This window comes from Sinohyriopsis cumingii, chromosome 7, assembly GCF_028554795.1.
Source record: "Sinohyriopsis cumingii isolate HCF-2022 chromosome 7, ASM2855479v2, whole genome shotgun sequence".
NCBI classification, from domain to species: Eukaryota; Metazoa; Mollusca; class Bivalvia; order Unionida; family Unionidae; genus Sinohyriopsis; species Sinohyriopsis cumingii.
The window spans coordinates 83,936,107-83,955,442 of NC_142967.1; the positions used below are offsets into that span (position 1 = coordinate 83,936,107).

Below are 19,336 nucleotides of genomic sequence, written 5' to 3' on the forward strand. Positions count from 1 at the left end.
AGAGTACAGGGCTTGGCAATATTCTCAGGTTATTAAACTGTCATTGAATGAGTACAGGGCCTAGCACTATTCTCAGGTTATTAAACTGTCACTGAATGAGTACAGGGCCTAGCAGTATTCTCAGGTTATTAAACTGTCATTGAATGAGTACAGGGCCTGGCAGTATTCTCAGGTTATTAAACTCATTGAATGAGTACAGGGCCTAGCAGTATTCTCAGGTTATTAAACTGTCATTGAATGAGTACAGGGCCTAGCAGTATTCTCAGGTTGTTAAACTGTCATTGAATGAGTACAGGGCCTAGCAGTATTCTCAGGTTATTAAACTGTCATTGAATGAGTACATGGCCTAGCAGTATTCTCAGGTTGTTAAACTGTCATTGAATGAGTACAGGGCCTAGCAGTATTCTCAGGTTATTAAACTGTCATTGAATGTGTACAGGGCCTAGCAGTATTCTCAGGTTGTTAAACTGTCATTGAATGAGTACAGGGCCTAGCAGTATTCTCAGGTTGTTAAACTGTGACTGAATGAGTACAGGGCCTAGCAGTATTCTCAGGTTATTAAACTCATTGAATGAGTACAGAGCCTAGCAGTATTCTCAGGTTATTAAACTGTCATTGAATGAGTACAGGACCTAGCAGTATTCTCAGGTTATTAAACTGTCATTGAATGAGTACAGGGCCTTGCAGTATTCTCAGGTTATTAAACTGTCATTGAATGAGTACAGGGCCTAGCAGTATTCCCAGGTTATTAAACTGTCATTGAATGAGTACAGGGGCCTAGCAGTATTCTCAGGTTGTTAAACTGTCATTGAATGAGTACAGGGCCTAGCAGTATTCTCAGGTTATTAAACTGTCATTGAATGAGTACAGGGCCTGGCAGTATTCTCAGGTTATTAAACTGTCATTGAATGAGTACAGGGCCTAGCAGTATTCTCAGGTTATTAAACTGTCATTGAATGTGTACAGGGCCTAGCAGTATTCTCAGGTTGTTAAACTGTAACTGAATGAGTACAGGGCCTAGCAGTATTCTCAGGTTATTAAACTGTCATTGAATGAGTACAGGGCCTAGCAGTATTCTCAGGTTATTAAACTGTCATTTAATGAGTACAGGGGCTAGCAGTGTTCTTAGGTTATTAAACTGTCGTTGAATGAGTACAGGGCCTAGCTGTATTCTTAGGTTATTAAACTGCCATTGAATGAGTACAGGACCTTGCAGTATTCTCAGGTTGTTAAACTGTCATTTAATGAGTACAGGGCCTAGCAGTATTCTCAGGTTGTTAAACTGTCATTGAATGAGTACAGGGCCTAGCAGTATTCTCAGGTTGTTAAACTGTAACTGAATGAGTACAGGGCCTAGCAGTATTCTCAGGTTATTAAACTCACTGAATGAGTACAGGGCCTAGCAGTATTCTCAGGTTATTAAACTGTCATTGAATGAGTACAGGACCTAGCAGTATTCTCAGGTTATTAAACTGTCATTGAATGAGTACAGGGCCTTGCAGTATTCTCAGGTTATTAAACTGTCATTGAATGAGTACATGGCCTAGCAGTATTCTCAGGTTATTAAACTGTCATTGAATGAGTACAGGGGCCTAGCAGTATTCTCAGGTTGTTAAACTGTCATTGAATGAGTACATGGCCTAGCAGTATTCTCAGGTAATTAAACTGTCATTGAATGAGTACAGGGCCTTGCAGTATTCTCAGGTTATTAAACTGTCATTGAATGAGTACAGGGCCTAGCAGTATTCTCAGGTTATTAAACTGTCATTGAATGAGTACAGGGCCTAGCAGTATTCTCAGGTTATTAAACTGTCATTGAATGAGTACATGGACTAGCAGTATTCTCAGGTTATTAAACTGTCATTGAATGAGTACAGGGCCTAGCAGTATTCTCAGGTTATTAAACTGTCATTGAATGTGTACAGGGCCTAGCAGTATTCTCAGGTTGTTAAACTGTAACTGAATGAGTACAGGGCCTAGCAGTATTCTCAGGTTATTAAACTGTCATTGAATGAGTACATGGGCCTGGCAGTAATCTCAGGTTATTAAACTGTCATTTAATGAGTACAGGGGCTAGCAGTGTTCTTAGGTTATTAAACTGTCATTGAATGAGTACAGGGCCTAGCAGTATTCTTAGGTTATTAAACTGTCATTGAATGAGTACAGGGGCTAGCAGTGTTCTTAGGTTATTAAACTGCCATTGAATGAGTACAGGACCTAGCAGTATTCTCAGATTATTAAACTGTCATTGAATGAGTACAGGACCTAGCAGTATTCTCAGGTTATTCAACTGTCATTGAATGAGTACAGGGCCTAGCAGTATTCTCAGGTTGTTAAACTGTCATTGAATGAGTACAGGGCCTAGCAGTATTCTCAGGTTGTTAAACTGTGACTGAATGAGTACAGGGCCTAGCAGTATTCTCAGGTTATTAAACTCATTGAATGAGTACAGAGCCTAGCAGTATTCTCAGGTTATTAAACTGTCATTGAATGAGTACAGGACCTAGCAGTATTCTCAGGTTATTAAACTGTCATTGAATGAGTACAGGGCCTTGCAGTATTCTCAGGTTATTAAACTGTCATTGAATGAGTACAGGGCCTAGCAGTATTCCCAGGTTATTAAACTGTCATTGAATGAGTACAGGGGCCTAGCAGTATTCTCAGGTTGTTAAACTGTCATTGAATGAGTACAGGGCCTAGCAGTATTCTCAGGTTATTAAACTGTCATTGAATGAGTACAGGGCCTAGCAGTATTCTCAGGTTATTAAACTGTCATTGAATGTGTACAGGGCCTAGCAGTATTCTCAGGTTGTTAAACTGTAACTGAATGAGTACAGGGCCTAGCAGTATTCTCAGGTTATTAAACTGTCATTGAATGAGTACAGGGCCTAGCAGTATTCTTAGGTTATTAAACTGCCATTGAATGAGTACAGGACCTTGCATTATTCTCAGGTTGTTAAACTGTCATTGAATGAGTACAGGGCCTAGCAGTATTCTCAGGTTGTTAAACTGTCATTGAATGAGTACAGGGCCTAGCAGTATTCTCAGGTTGTTAAACTGTAACTGAATGAGTACAGGGCCTAGCAGTATTCTCAGGTTATTAAACTCATTGAATGAGTACAGGGCCTAGCAGTATTCTCAGGTTATTAAACTGTCATTGAATGAGTACAGGACCTAGCAGTATTCTCAGGTTATTAAACTGTCATTGAATGAGTACAGGGCCTTGCAGTATTCTCAGGTTATTAAACTGTCATTGAATGAGTACATGGCCTAGCAGTATTCTCAGGTTATTAAACTGTCATTGAATGAGTACAGGGGCCTAGCAGTATTCTCAGGTTGTTAAACTGTCATTGAATGAGTACATGGCCTAGCAGTATTCTCAGGTAATTAAACTGTCATTGAATGAGTACAGGGCCTTGCAGTATTCTCAGGTTATTAAACTGTCATTGAATGAGTACAGGGCCTGGCAGTATTCTCAGGTTATTAAACTGTCATTGAATGAGTACAGGGCCTAGCAGTATTCTCAGGTTATTAAACTGTCATTGAATGAGTACATGGACTAGCAGTTTTCTCAGGTTATTAAACTGTCATTGAATGAGTACAGGGCCTAGCAGTATTCTCAGGTTATTAAACTGTCATTGAATGTGTACAGGGCCTAGCAGTATTCTCAGGTTGTTAAACTGTAACTGAATGAGTACAGGGCCTAGCAGTATTCTCAGGTTATTAAACTGTCATTGAATGAGTACAGGGGCCTAGCAGTAATCTCAGGTTATTAAACTGTCATTTAATGAGTACAGGGGCTAGCAGTGTTCTTAGGTTATTAAAATGTCATTGAATGAGTACAGGGCCTAGCAGTATTCTTAGGTTATTAAACTGTCATTGAATGAGTACAGGGGCTAGCAGTGTTCTTAGGTTATTAAACTGCCATTGAATGAGTACAGGACCTAGCAGTATTCTCAGATTATTAAACTGTCATTGAATGAGTACAGGACCTAGCAGTATTCTCAGGTTATTCAACTGTCATTGAATGAGTACAGGGCCTAGCAGTATTCTCAGGTTATTAAACTGTCATTGAATGAGTACAGGGCCTTGCAGTATTCTCAGGTTATTAAACTGTCATTGAATGAGTACAGGGCCTAGCAGTATTCCCAGGTTATTAAACTGTCATTGAATGAGTACAGGGGCCTAGCAGTATTCTCAGGTTGTTAAACTGTCATTGAATGAGTACAGGGCCTAGCAGTATTCTCAGGTTATTAAACTGTCATTGAATGAGTACAGGGCCTAGCAGTATTCTCAGGTTATTAAACTGTCATTGAATGTGTACAGGGCCTAGCAGTATTCTCAGGTTGTTAAACTGTAACTGAATGAGTACAGGGCCTAGCAGTATTCTCAGGTTATTAAACTGTCATTGAATGAGTACAGGGCCTAGCAGTATTCTCAGGTTATTAAACTGTCATTTAATGAGTACAGGGGCTAGCAGTGTTCTTAGGTTATTAAACTGTCATTGAATGAGTACAGGGCCTAGCAGTATTCTTAGGTTATTAAACTGCCATTGAATGAGTACAGGACCTTGCATTATTCTCAGGTTGTTAAACTGTCATTGAATGAGTACAGGGCCTAGCAGTATTCTCAGGTTGTTAAACTGTCATTGAATGAGTACAGGGCCTAGCAGTATTCTCAGGTTGTTAAACTGTAACTGAATGAGTACAGGGCCTAGCAGTATTCTCAGGTTATTAAACTCATTGAATGAGTACAGGGCCTAGCAGTATTCTCAGGTTATTAAACTGTCATTGAATGAATACAGGACCTAGCAGTATTCTCAGGTTATTAAACTGTCATTGAATGAGTACAGGGCCTTGCAGTATTCTCAGGTTATTAAACTGTCATTGAATGAGTACATGGCCTAGCAGTATTCTCAGGTTATTAAACTGTCATTGAATGAGTACAGGGGCCTAGCAGTATTCTCAGGTTGTTAAACTGTCATTGAATGAGTACATGGCCTAGCAGTATTCTCAGGTAATTAAACTGTCATTGAATGAGTACAGGGCCTTGCAGTATTCTCAGGTTATTAAACTGTCATTGAATGAGTACAGGGCCTGGCAGTATTCTCAGGTTATTAAACTGTCATTGAATGAGTACAGGGCCTAGCAGTATTCTCAGGTTATTAAACTGTCATTGAATGAGTACATGGACTAGCAGTTTTCTCAGGTTATTAAACTGTCATTGAATGAGTACAGGGCCTAGCAGTATTCTCAGGTTATTAAACTGTCATTGAATGTGTACAGGGCCTAGCAGTATTCTCAGGTTGTTAAACTGTAACTGAATGAGTACAGGGCCTAGCAGTATTCTCAGGTTATTAAACTGTCATTGAATGAGTACAGGGGCCTAGCAGTAATCTCAGGTTATTAAACTGTCATTTAATGAGTACAGGGGCTAGCAGTGTTCTTAGGTTATTAAAATGTCATTGAATGAGTACAGGGCCTAGCAGTATTCTTAGGTTATTAAACTGTCATTGAATGAGTACAGGGGCTAGCAGTGTTCTTAGGTTATTAAACTGCCATTGAATGAGTACAGGACCTAGCAGTATTCTCAGATTATTAAACTGTCATTGAATGAGTACAGGACCTAGCAGTATTCTCAGGTTATTCAACTGTCATTGAATGAGTACAGGGGCCTAGCAGTATTCTCAGGTTATTAAACTGTCATTTAATGAGTACAGGGGCTAGCAGTGTTCTTACATTATTAAACTGTCATTGAATGAGTACAGGGCCTAGCAGTATTCTTAGGTTATTAAACTGCCATTGAATGAGTACAGGACCTTGCAGTATTCTTAGGTTATTAAACTGTCACTCATTTCCTCTTGCTATTTCAGTTACTTCTGGGAAACAGATCAGGGAATATAAGATTATTTGATGTGAAAGAGATGAAATCATTTTATGAGGCAACTGGAGACCCAAGTTATCCTAGGTAAGTGATTGATAGACTGTTATGAATTTGTGGATATTAGAGTTGTATTGGTTGATGGTACTTCCTCACTGTAAACTGCCTCAGTACAAAGTGGTCCATTTTACTGAGATGCTGCCAGGCCAGGCCACTGCAGTTTTCCTGCATAAATGATCCAGAGTCATGGAACTTTTAAAACCCAATGGGGGAAAGATCGTGCAAGTTACTTGTGGTTCCTGCAATTTCTCTTACCCAATGGGGGAAAGGTCGTGCAAGTTATTTGTGGTTCCTGCAATTTCTCAGACCCATTGGGGGGAAGATCGTGCAAGTTATTTGTGGTTCCTGCAATTTCTCATACCCAATGGGGGAAAGATCGTGCAAGTTACTTGTGGTTCCTGCAATTTCTCATATCCAATGGGGGAAAGATCGTGCAAGTTATTTGTGATTCCTGCAATTTCTCATACCCATTGGGGGAAAGATCGTGCAAGTTACTTGTGGTTCCTGCAATTTCTCAGACCCAATGTATTATTCTTTTGTTTTTTAATGAGGTTAATCAGATCATTTTCCTTTTTTACTTTTCTCCTTGATCTCAGTTGAGGCTATATCTATGGATATATCTCAATTAAGACTATATCTATGGCTATATCTCAATTAAGGCTATATCTATGGCTATATCTCAATTAAGGCTATATCTATGGCTATATCTCTATTAAGGCTATATCTATGGCTATATCTCAATTAAGGCTATATCTATGGCTATATCTCTATTAAGGCAATTTCTCTATTAAGGCTATATCTATGGATATATCTCTATTAAGGTTATATCTATGGCTATATCTCAATTAAGGCTATATCTATGGCTATATCTCAGTTAAGGCTATATCTATGGCTATATCTCAGTTAAGGCTATATCTATGGCTATATCTCAATTAAGGCTATATCTATGGCTATATCTCAGTTAAGGCTATATCTATGGCTATATCTCAATTAAGGCTATATCTATGGAGAGTATTGTTTTAATGCATGCACCTTTATGATAAACATCTGTCGGAGTATTGCCAAAACAGATGAGTATTCTGATTGAATTGTTTCCTGGAGACATATAGTAAATTGATAAATTGATCCATCAGTCAACCATTAGGAAAATGTTTCAATGCAAAAACAGTGTCAGGTTTAAACAAAATACAACTGATTTCTTTTGGAAAGTAAGTGAGACAGAAAGATAATTTATAAGGGTGAAACTAGAGATGATCTGATAGTTTGCTGCTAACTGAATGTAGCACAGAAAAGCAGTGATACAGATGAAAAAAAACATGATGTTGTTTACTACAGTTTAGACCTTGCAGAAAATCTAGTATGTCGACAGAAATATCCAAGGAACAGCATGCATGAATTGTGAAAAATGTTTGGATTAAAGCTGTTCAGATTAATTGGCCATCCTCATAATCAGGCTGATTATTAGAACAATCAGTATCGGCATAAATAATTGGTGCTGATGTAAACAAATTTCCAAAATATAAAGTCAGTCATAACATTTATCTTGACATGGCTTGAATTTTAAATCAGAATTAAATAGTGGAAATTAAGGAATAAACATTTGATATGGTGGGGGGGTAATTGAAAGACAGTATATTCTTAAAAGTAAATACTTTTTAACACGCTTGTGTAAACTACCACTGATTGTCTGCACACAACAAATCATCAATACTATTCATGCACTCATCCCAATCACAGCAGCCAACCAACCAATAAGGCCTGGTGTGGCTGTTGAACTTCCAGCATACACATTAGCAAATAGCTAGGCAGATTAGATAGCTAGCGAAATTTCCAACTACTACAAAACTATGACTCACTATAGCTAATCTGTTCTTTAACCAGTCCTGCAATGCTGCTAATCAATGAATAGCAGTTGGACGCTGAAGCAGCTGAATGCTGATATACAAATATTATGCAGCTTTGATATTGTCATGCCAGCGCCAGCGATAATGCCCAAGCTACTGAGCTGCTTCAGTATGCGACTCACAGCATATTGTGTGCATCCATCCATCCACGTGGACAACTTAGTAGTATCTTACTTGATTTAAAGCATTGTTTCAAGAGAGCAAATCGATTGGATTATTAATATTGACTAGTGATTGTACACTATTAAATATACTAACAAGATTATGCATAATTTCGAACTCAAAACACTCAAGTTTAGTCTGGAATTACTTGTACACTTTGCAAAGCATGCATTTCCAGAGGTGGAAAGGATTCTAAAAACTATATAACATAAAATCTTGTCCAGCACTTGTGCTGCATGCACATCATCGAACATGGCCTGTTTCTGGCAGATAAAAAAAAGAAAAGAATGCTGCGCAGTTAACCTCAATATCTGCAGCAACTCCTCGTACTCTGACTATTGATGCCATGCTGAACCAGAAGCAGCCATTTGCATTTGACGACCCGAGAGCTGTTAATTAGCACAAAGCTATTGCAGAGCTCATGGCAGTAGATGTGCAACCATGTTCCGTTGTTGAAGACATTGGATTCTGACGTCTGATGGCCAAGGCAGAACCATGCTATAAAATTCCAAATTCGAACTACTTTTCCACATCTTTGATACCTGACATGCGTAAGGTGATACAAAGCATGGTGCATGATTTAGTTTCTGCCCAGTCTGACCTTAGTTTGAGATCTGATGCGAGGTCAGACCCATCCATCAACGTAGCCTTGTTGACTCTTACGGCACACTGGCTGACGAATGCTTTCAGCGGAAACAGGTAATTTTAGCAGCACCGCCTCTCGATTAATCACACACAGGAGAATATTTGGTGAGCAAACTGGACAAATTATGTGAGGAATACAACATTCCCAAAACTCAGATCCATGTTCTTCTGCATGACAGAGGTGCAAACATGGTTAAAGCAATGCATCTGGCTGAAATCGACAGCATCAGCTGTTTTGCACACACACTGCAGCTTGTTGTCAGTGATGACATTTCTGTTGCAATGAGCTGTCAAAGATGTTTCGGCGATTTCGCGATCCGTAGTCAACAAGTTCCGGCACTCCATCCTTGCACAACAGAACCTCAAAGAGCAGCAGGAAAATTTGGGTATTCAGACAATGCGCCATGATATGTTGACGTCACTAAACACACACTTTGCTGACGTTGCCAGCAACAAGACGCTTGTCTTGGCGACCATCTTGGATCCACGATTCAAACATCGCCATTCAATGAAGAATTATTTGTGACCATATCCAAAGAATGGCTTAGAGCAGAATGCATGATAGTTGTATCAGCTGACAAGCAGAAGGAACCCCAGACCAAAAAAAGAAAAACTGAAACTGAAACAAACACCACTGGACCATCAACGTCGCGTCTCCAGGATTTGTTTTCTGTGGACTGGGACGAACCTGTCCATACTGTCATTGAAACAACCCACTTGGATGATGCCATTATCTGTCCATCCCTCTGTTTCCACGAGAAGAAGACATATACAGCTGGTGGAGCACTCACAGGTTTCAGTTCCCCTGCTTAGCCAAATTAGCTAGACGGTATTTGTCTGCACCAGCTTCAAGCATTCAGAGCGAGCAGCTGTTTAGTGGCGCAGGCCAGATTTGTTCAGAGCATTACTTGGCGAGAAGGGAGAAATGTTACTGTTGCTTAAATACAACCTACCTCAACTATTCTTTCAGTGTTAGCTGCAGCCAGTGTACAGTGACATCTAACTTTAGTCTTAAAGTATGCATGTTATTAATTTTAATTATTATTGGGTTATTGTTATTAACATTGTTTGTTATTTATTGAAATCTAATAATGGCGACCTGCATCACTGAACATAAGTTAAAAGACTAGCTTAATACATTTTCATTCATTTATATCTTGAATTGGCAAACCATAAGTTTTATCAGTTTTAGTTTTAAAGTTTTCCAAGTTTTATGTTTGTGTGATCATTGTTTTCTATAAATTGCAATGTACTGCTTATCCGGTTTCTGTTTGTGTTTGTATAGAAGGTCAAATTCACTTGCCGCATAAACAACCTTGTTATAACTCACACGACAAAATACCTTTATACTAATGGGTTTATGTTTCTGAACTAGTCATTGTTATAAAACAAATAATAATGAAATAATCGGTCTCATAATTGGTATGGGCAATTTTAATAGTCGGCTATACACGGTATCTGCATAATCGGCAAAAAGTGACATCGGTACAGCTTTAGTTTGAATGCATAATCTGAGAACCGATTCCCAGATATATTCAGACTTGCCATCATTGCAGTGGTTCAGACTTTAGAAACAGCTGTTTGTGAAAGAAGATTCAATTCTCAAAGCAAAATTCACATGACTCCATGGAATAGGGTAACCACAGTCCTTTGAAACTCTATCACTGTAATAAGAAAATGTCAGAATATATGAGAGAGAAAAAACAATCCTGTACAATTATATAATTTGGATTATATATATATATATATATATATATATATATATATATATATATATATATATATATATATATATATATATATATATATAAAGCATCTGCCTCGGATGTGGGAGGTTGCAGGTTCAAACCCCGGCCGAGTAATACCAAAGAATTATAAAATGGTACTCACAGTTGCCTTGCTAAGCACTCAGCATTAAGAGGTTAGTTTTAGGACTGGTTGGCCTGGTGTCCGGATAATATGACTGGGTGGGACATCATGCCACATGTCTGCGACATGATGTCCCATTGATAGACATCACTATAAACTGCCACACTGCAGACACCATAGCGATATGACTGAAAAATGGTTAAAGTTACATTTAAAAAAACTCCAAATCCAAATCACACATTTTCTTACTGCATAGAGAGAGTTTCAAAGGTCAGAAGGATAATATCTGAAACAGTGAGTAAACTGATCCAATACAGATATGTGTGTGTATATATATAATGCCAGAAACAGTGAATGTTATGATCAGAAGAACTGATTAACAAATTACCTCTACTTAAAACTGACATTTCAAAGTAACAAATAATGAATTTAATTTAATACCAATCGATCTTGATAAGGTTTTAGATATTTTCATTATTTAATGTTCATTCACACACACGTTTATACCTGTTTAGCATTATTGTTTTTAAAGAAAGGTTAATGAAATGTTCTTGTTTAAGACAGATTCATTTTTAATGATTTCTTATGTAAATCAAAGAAAGAATATTTACCTGCTCTTTGATTTTGACCGCTCCAGTGGCCTAGTCGTTCGAGTGTCCACCTCAGATGCAAGAGGTCGTGGGTTTGAACCTTGTCTGAGTCATACCAGAGATGTGTGTGCGTGTGTGTGTGTGATTTGGATTTTTAATTTAGCTTTAACAATTTTTCAGTCATATCGCTATGATGGCTGTTTGTAGTGATGTCTAGCACTAGGGCATAATGCTGCAGATATGTAGCATGATGTCCCACCATGTCACTTTATCCTGACATCAGGCCAACCAGTCCTTACACTAACCTCTTAATGCTGAGCGCCTAGCGAGGCAGATGTTAGTACCATTTTTAAATGTCTTCATACCAAAGATGTAAATGGTTTCATGTTTGGTATATGGTTTCATGTTTGATAAATGGTTTCATGTTTGGTATATGGTTTCATGTTTGATAAATGGTTTCATGTTTGGTATATAGTTTCATGTTTGATGAATGGTTTCATGTTTGGGTTTTGGTTTCATGAAGTTAGAGGAAGATAAGCCTCAGTGAACCCATGAAATTAGAAGAAGTAAGATTTCATTAACAGGGCAGTTTCTTAAATAGAAGACATGGTGTTATTTATGTCTGTCCATCACGTCTCATTCTGCCATGTCTAGTCTTGTCCTGACCCATAACATCTATTATGCATTTAATTCCAGGTCAGTTAATTTTGAGGAACATCACTAATTGAAAGTAAATTTGATATTAGGCATTCATTTAGGAAGACTTTGGTCAAGTTTTGATTTTGTTTTACAACCAAATTGAATATGAGTGGTCTAAGGCATTCATTTTTACAGATCAGTGACATCTCACCTCTGTCCATATGCTTTTGAGTGTCTGGTTTGGCTAACATGGGTATGTGAGAAAGCTTGCCAGTAGTTTCCCATAGGTCAGTTGTTTTTCCTGTGGATTTTTGGTATCTTCCTCTAAATATACTAGCTGCCATGTATAGGGGGCATGAATAACGGTGTTAAACCCATATAAAAAACAACAACAACAAAATATGGAATGGAGTTATGGCAACTATTTGACTTGGAACTTTACCCGTCAGTTGCATCATATTGCGTATGGGAATCCATGTTTTCAATCAAATGTTACCTACAGGGCAGTTAATTAGGCAGTGTTTAACCAAATCTGCAGGTAAATATATTTATAATAACTTTATTCCATGAAGTGATTGCATTTTGTTTCATAAATGTAAATTATAGCAATAAAATATACTTATTTTACTAAAAATGATGTTAAATGTATACACATACTCACCAACAGAAGATTGTTTGATTTAGAATCTGTGTTTCAGTATGCTAATTAATTTTTCTTTTCAGGATACTATGTTTGTGTGCCAATCCGAACAGTCATACCTTTGTCTGTTCCTCTACAGTTAATAATCGCACAAGGACAGGATCACTGGGAGGTCACATTGGGCCAGTTGTAGGAAGTAAAGTGGGCAGGCTTACAGTTTGGGATTTAAAAAGCATGAAAATTGATGTGAGTTGCTTCTTTCTGTTATATGGATTATTTTTTATTGACTTGTTTGCTTCAACAGATAACAAACATTGGCATCAGGATGTGAAAGATTTTAGCCAATTAGCTCTTTGGCCAAGACAAACTTTAAAACTTTGCATAATTGTAACATAAAATGGGAACCTAGGTAATGTTTCAGTTTTCTGCTTGTTCTCTAATCACCTGACTTCATGCCTACTTATCACCTTTCTAGTTATGACAGCTTATACTGAAGTTTTGAAAACCAAATTTTGTACATCTATGTTACCTAGAGGTTCAGTTGGCTTCATAAACGATGCCTTTCGTAAAAATAAACTGCCCAATTACTACGACTATATATGAAGCTCAGATTGTACAATTTTGTATCAGTTAAGGTAAAACATTCAGTTTTAAATTCTAATTTGGCTGCAAGATCATATGAGCTTTATAGTATGGTCCAGCAACCATTGTGTGTCATGTGTCATACATTGTGTGTCATGTGTCATACATTGTGTGTCATGTGTCATACATTGTGCATTATGCATAGGTCAACAGTTGCTATTTATACTTCTCAAAGACCACAAATCCAGTCATAACCAATATTTGCCAAAGAGCATCATTGTGTTAAGAGCTTTCTAAAATGATGCAAGTCCTCCAACAAGTATGGCCATCATTCAAATATAAAAACCTTTGAAATGACTTATCAAAAAACACTAGTCATATTTGATACAATGCATCCTGGCAGAAAGGCCTTTCAGGTTTGAACAAATGATGCAGATCTATCATGAAATATGGCCGCTACTGACTGTTAATAAAAAAAGAAAAATCTTAAAGTAACTTCTTGAACAAAATTTGAACAAAATTTTACTAAACTTGAAACCACTCTGGTGGCCTAGTGGTTAGAACATCCGTCTTGGATGTGGGAGGTCGCAGGTTCAACCCCTGGCAGAGTCATACCAAAGACTTATAAACATGGTACTAACAGCTGTCTCGTTAGGTGCTCAGCATTAAGAGGTTAGTGTTAGGACTGGTCGGCCTGGTGTCAGGATAATGTGACTGGGTGGGACATCGTAGCAATATGACTAAAAAGTTGTTAAAGCTGTTAAAAATTAAATCACACACACACACTAAACTTGAAAGAAAGCATAATAACACTGGTCAACAGTGAAATCATTACTGACTTGAAAAGGCCCTAATCTGTAGTATTTTGGTGTGCCGAACACGAATATAACCGTGAAAAATTTGTATTGGCTCTCGTTTTGAAGATATTCATATACCTCATTTTCTATGTTTCACTGTGTAAATTTCTCCAGTAGGACTGCAGCAACATCCGGAATAATGATGTAACATTGCATAATACCATCATGCTCACATCATCCACAGTTGATTGCATCATTTTCTGATGCAATGCAATACTAATGCCATGCGGCTGCTGAAGTAAGTTGACGTCAGCAGTGTACTATACATGTGTAGGCCTATTATACTAATGCCAGGCGGCTGCTGAAGCTGACGTAAGCAGTGTACTATATAAAGCATAATCAGATAGGTTCAGCATTTAAAATATTTTAGATGTTGTGCGAGACAGTTCAAGCTACTGTTACATAAAACTTATTATTTTATCCATTTACGTACAATAAAGAACAGTAATGCCTCGAAAGTGTGTTAATACCGCGGACAATTTTTGCTATATTTGTGGGGAAGTGACATTTGCCAACCAGAAGAAAAGTATCAATTCTCAAGTGAAGAAGGCATATCATCTTTACTTCGGATGCAAGGTTGGTGACCAAGACAAGCCTTGGGCTCCGCATATATGCTGTGCTACATGTACAACACAGCTTTCACAGTGGTTGAATTGCAAAAGGTCATCAATGCCGTTTGCAGTCCCAATGGTGTGGAGAGAGCCAAGCAACCACCTAAATGACTGTTACTTCTGCTTGGTTCCTCCTCTTTCCGGCGGAATAACGAAGCGAAAGAAGTCGAGAATAGTCTACCCAAACATTCCGTCTGCATTGAGACCAGTTCCACATGGTGAGGGACTTCCTATTCCAGAACCTCCAGCAGAATATTCTCTTGATTCATCTGACGAAGACAAAGGTGAGTCGACCTGTTCTTCTCCTGGTCCATCAGCATGCAGTGATCCAGATTTTCACTGTGGTGCATCATCAACCCCACACAGAATAACACAGGAAGAACTAAATGACCTGATTCGTGATTTGGACTTATCAAAGAACAAGGCAGAATTGCTAGGATCAAGACTCCAACAATGGAATCTTCTAGAAGAAGATGTCACAATTACTGCATATCGAAAGCGCCACCAGCAATTGGAGCCTTTCTTCAGAAAGGAAAGTAATATGATATTCTGTTCCGATATTGAGGGCCTCATGAATGCTTTAAAAATCACTCATGACCCACAAGAATGGAGACTATTTGTGGACTCTTCGAAACTGAGTCTCAAGGCTGTGCTTTTGCACAATGGAAACATTCTTCCATCTATTCCAGTAGCGTATGCTGTCCACATGAAAGAGACATACGATAACTTAAGGCAGCTACTGAATTCCATTGAGTATAACAAGTACAGCTGGCACCTCTGTGGTGATTTGAAGGTAGTTGCCCTTTTAATGGGACTGCAGCAAGGATATACAAAATACATGTGTTTCTTATGCGAGTGGGATAGCCGAGCAAGGGAAATGCACTACATGAGGAAGGAATGGACTCACAGGCAGAATGTAGCCATTGGAGAGAAGAATATCCAACACCCAGCTCTGGTTGAGGCTCAGAAAATCTTGCTACCACCCCTTCACATCAAACTAGGTTTGATGAAGAACTTCGTGAAAGCCATTGACCGGACTTTGCCAGCATTCCGATACCTGCATGAAAAATTCCCTCGACTCAGCGAAGCAAAGATTAAAGAGGGAGTTTTTGTGGGTCCTCAGATTCGAGAGCTTTTCAAAGATGACCGGTTCAACAACTTGCTGGAAGGTGACGCGAAACAAGCATGGAATGCTTTTCGCCTAGTTTCTACAAACTTCCTCGGAAATGTTAGGGCAGAAAACTATAAGGAACTAGTAGAAGACATGTTGATGAAGTATAAGAAACTTGGCTGCAATATGTCTCTAAAGATTCACTTCCTTCATTCCCATTTGGATTTCTTTCCTAGCAACTGTGGTATTGTTAGTGATGAACACGGCGAACGTTTTCATCAAGATATCGCAACAATGGAACAAAGATACCAGGGAAAATGGTCCACTACAATGCTGGCTGACTACTGCTGGACACTCCTCAGAGATGCTCCCGAACAGCTGTACAAGAGACAGGCGAAGAAATCTAAGATGTAGTCAATGACTTGATTTTTTATAGGTAGGCTATTACAGTTGACCTTTTACTATTGGAATGCATTTCGTTATGTAAACATTAATTTCTTGCAGATTACAAAAGAACTAGAGCCAATTTTGCAATTTGACTGTCATATTTGTGTTCAGCACATAAAAATTGATAAGAATTGACTAATTTTATTTCAGTAACATGACTTTTGTAAAAATTTGTTGTCCAGTGTAATGTGAAGAAATGAGGCATTCCAGACTGGTACAAATGTTACCAATCTGCCATCAAATATAGCTGCCATTACTAAAACTTGAAAGACCATCAACAACTTTCAAAAACCACTAAACAAGAATTTAACCAGATCTGACAGAAAGCATCCTGGTGTACATGGCTTTCAAATTTACACAACATAATCAGATCTGAAAGAAAGCATCCTGGTATAGATGGCTTTCAGATTTACACAATTTAACCAGATCTGCCATCAGATATGGCCACTGTGACTAAAGATAGAAGTTTTTAATGTTATTTATGCTTAATTTTTGTCCATGATTGAGGTTTGTACCTACCAGACTTTTGTCCTGATTCTTTGAAGTAAGCAAGACAGTTACATGAATTTAAGTTCAAGACCTGGGTTTTTACATAGGAAATATATCATGTTGCAGGTCATGTAAAGTTTGTACATAAAGAGATTTTGTAAACAATTATTCATTCCTATCTTAAGATCATTCTGTGGAATCTTTTTTTTTTTTTTTTGGTGTAATATAATTTGTGAGAATTAATTATTTAAATTATTTATTGGATTACAAAGTGCTCATTGACTGTTTGAACTAAACATTACTTTGGGATTATTGAGAACTCATTCAAAAACATGCTAGATTGTGTCATTATGGTACATTAGGACATTTGAAGATCATCACATGGTACATCAGGTCATTCAAGACTTTTAGATTTCATTCAGAATATTCTATACTTTTGGACTTTTGATAAGATATTAAAGATTATTTGGGATTTAATTCACAATCCAGCAGTTTCGAGTCTAGAATTCAGCCAATGTGGGTATGTGAGAAAGCTTGCCAGTAGCTTCTCGTGGGTCGGTTCTTTCTGGGGTTTTCCTGGGTTCTTTCTCCACCATTAATACTGGCCGCCATGTATAGCCTATCATGTGCTGAAAAATGGCGTTAAACCCAACAACAACAACAACAACAACAACAATCCTGCAGTTGTCTTTTAAATTTTCACTTTGCAGCTGAGAGAAATAAATTATTTGTTGATTTTTTAAGCTTCTTGGTTTTGCTTTTTTCTGTTACACAGTTCAAGACCATAGAGTTGTAACATTTTTAAAAAAGACAACTTATCCAAAATCACCCAACAGAATTTGATTATATTCGCCAGAAAGAATCCTGGCTTGAAGATGCATCAAATTATGCTGATCTGCCATTAGATTACAGCCAATATTTAAAAAAATAGAAAGACCTTCCAATTACGTGTCCTCAGAAACACCACGGCAGAATTTTATCAGATTTGACTGAAAAACATCTGGGCATTGAGGGATTTCAGATTGGCACAATAGATACTGATCCACTATTAAATATGGCAGCCATTACTAACAAATATCTTTCAATAACTTTTCTCCAAAACCACTAAATAGAATTTGACCACTTTTACCTAAAGACATTCATGCATGAAGACGTTTACAAATGTTACCAATCCACCATCAGATGTGCCCACCATTACCAAAAAAAGTAAAACCTCTCTATGACATCATGTTGTAACCATTGAATAGAACTTGACCAAACTTAAAAGAAAGTGTCCTGACATGGGGACCTTTCATCTTTATAAAAATGGTACTGCTTCATGGTTAAATATGGCTGCCATTACTAAAGATAGAAAACATTTCAGTTACTTCTTCACCAGAACTGCTGAATGGAATTGGATCAATCTTATTAGACACTGCTCAACGTAATTTTTCAAACTCTGTAGAAAGCATACTGAGATTAATGGCTTACAGATTTGTACAGATGATACAAATCAACCGCTCAAAGTAGAAAAACATTGACAAAACTTCATCTAAAAGAAATCTTGCGGAAAATGAATTGAACAACTTTGATGCAAAGCATCCTGACATAGGGACCATATATTAATTACATTTGACAAATGATGCTGATATCCCATCAAATATGGATGAAGATAGAAATACTAGAGAAACATTGAAACAATTATTTTCGTAACATATGCAGTCATTATCATTGGAAGACAATTTTAACAATAACCATGCTGATGACTAACACTTTTTCACAACTGCTTGTGCATTTTGCTTTTAGGCAGATGTATGCGAGGTGGATGATCGCAGATTCATTTGGACCTCTTCTTATGATATACATAAGCAATTTTATATCCTATACACAAGAAATTGAATATTTACCACTGTTTTGACATATAAGTACACACTCACGTACTCAAAAAATATGCTGAAGAAAACATCATTAATTTATAAGTAATAGTTCACATATGTTAAAATGTCCAAAAGTATTAGAATTCCTGTTTTATTTATAATTTCTTGACTTCATTAAAGCACCTACAGTCCTGAAACTGTTCCAAGAAATGTTGACCTTTCTTCCATTTTAATGCCCTCCTCATATCTGTATATATTGTGTTACCCATATTTATAACATCAATTCATGTAATTTCCATTACTAATATTTTCTGCTTAAAGGCTGTTGAAGGGCAAATGGATTAAATCAAATTAAATTGGATATAATGCTTTCATTAAGATGACCCAGGTCAAGTTTGATTTTCACTGTTTTCCAACAGAACTTATAGGGATTATGGCTCCTGTTTACCTATTTCCCATCAGTTGCATATTTTGCATCGACACATTTCTTTATTGTCATGAATTTTTCTCACTAGAGACAACTTTCCTTTGAGCCTGGTCCAGTGGCAGTCAACTGCTGTTCGTTCAACCACAATGGTCAGCTTCTTCTTACTGGGGCGGCTGATGGAGTCATCAGATTATTTGGTAAATTGTTCACATTGGTTGGATAGCGGCAGCAACACCTGCTGTATATGCTCACATATAAATTGAGTCCGCCTACAGACTGCAAAGACCCAGATCTGACGTCGTATAATTTGCCAGATGGTCTGGGTCTGTGCAGTTTGTTAGGAGTGATCAATGAAACAAACAACACAGACCCAGATCTGTCATCGTATAATTTGCCAGTTGGTCTGGGTCTATGCAGTTTGTTAGGAGTAATCAATAAAACAAACAACACAGACCCAGATCTGCCATCGTATAATTTGCCAGTTGGTCTGGGTCTATGCAGTTTGTTAGGAATAATCAATAAAACAAACAACACAGACCCAGATCTGCCATCGTATAATTTGCCATT

General features: G+C 37.7%; 1 protein-coding gene across 1 annotated transcript in view; it reads left to right on the plus strand.

Moving 5' to 3' along the window:
- LOC149795651 (WD repeat-containing protein 91-like) overlaps window positions 1-19,336 on the plus strand; it is a 101,416-nt gene that overhangs the window by 64,668 nt on the left and 17,412 nt on the right. The window contains exons 12-14 of the mRNA XM_089965475.1: window positions 5,873-5,967; window positions 12,473-12,635; window positions 18,858-18,966. Of these exons, the coding sequence (XP_089821601.1) occupies window positions 5,873-5,967; window positions 12,473-12,635; window positions 18,858-18,966 (367 nt within the window). The remainder of the gene's footprint in view (window positions 1-5,872; window positions 5,968-12,472; window positions 12,636-18,857; window positions 18,967-19,336) is intronic.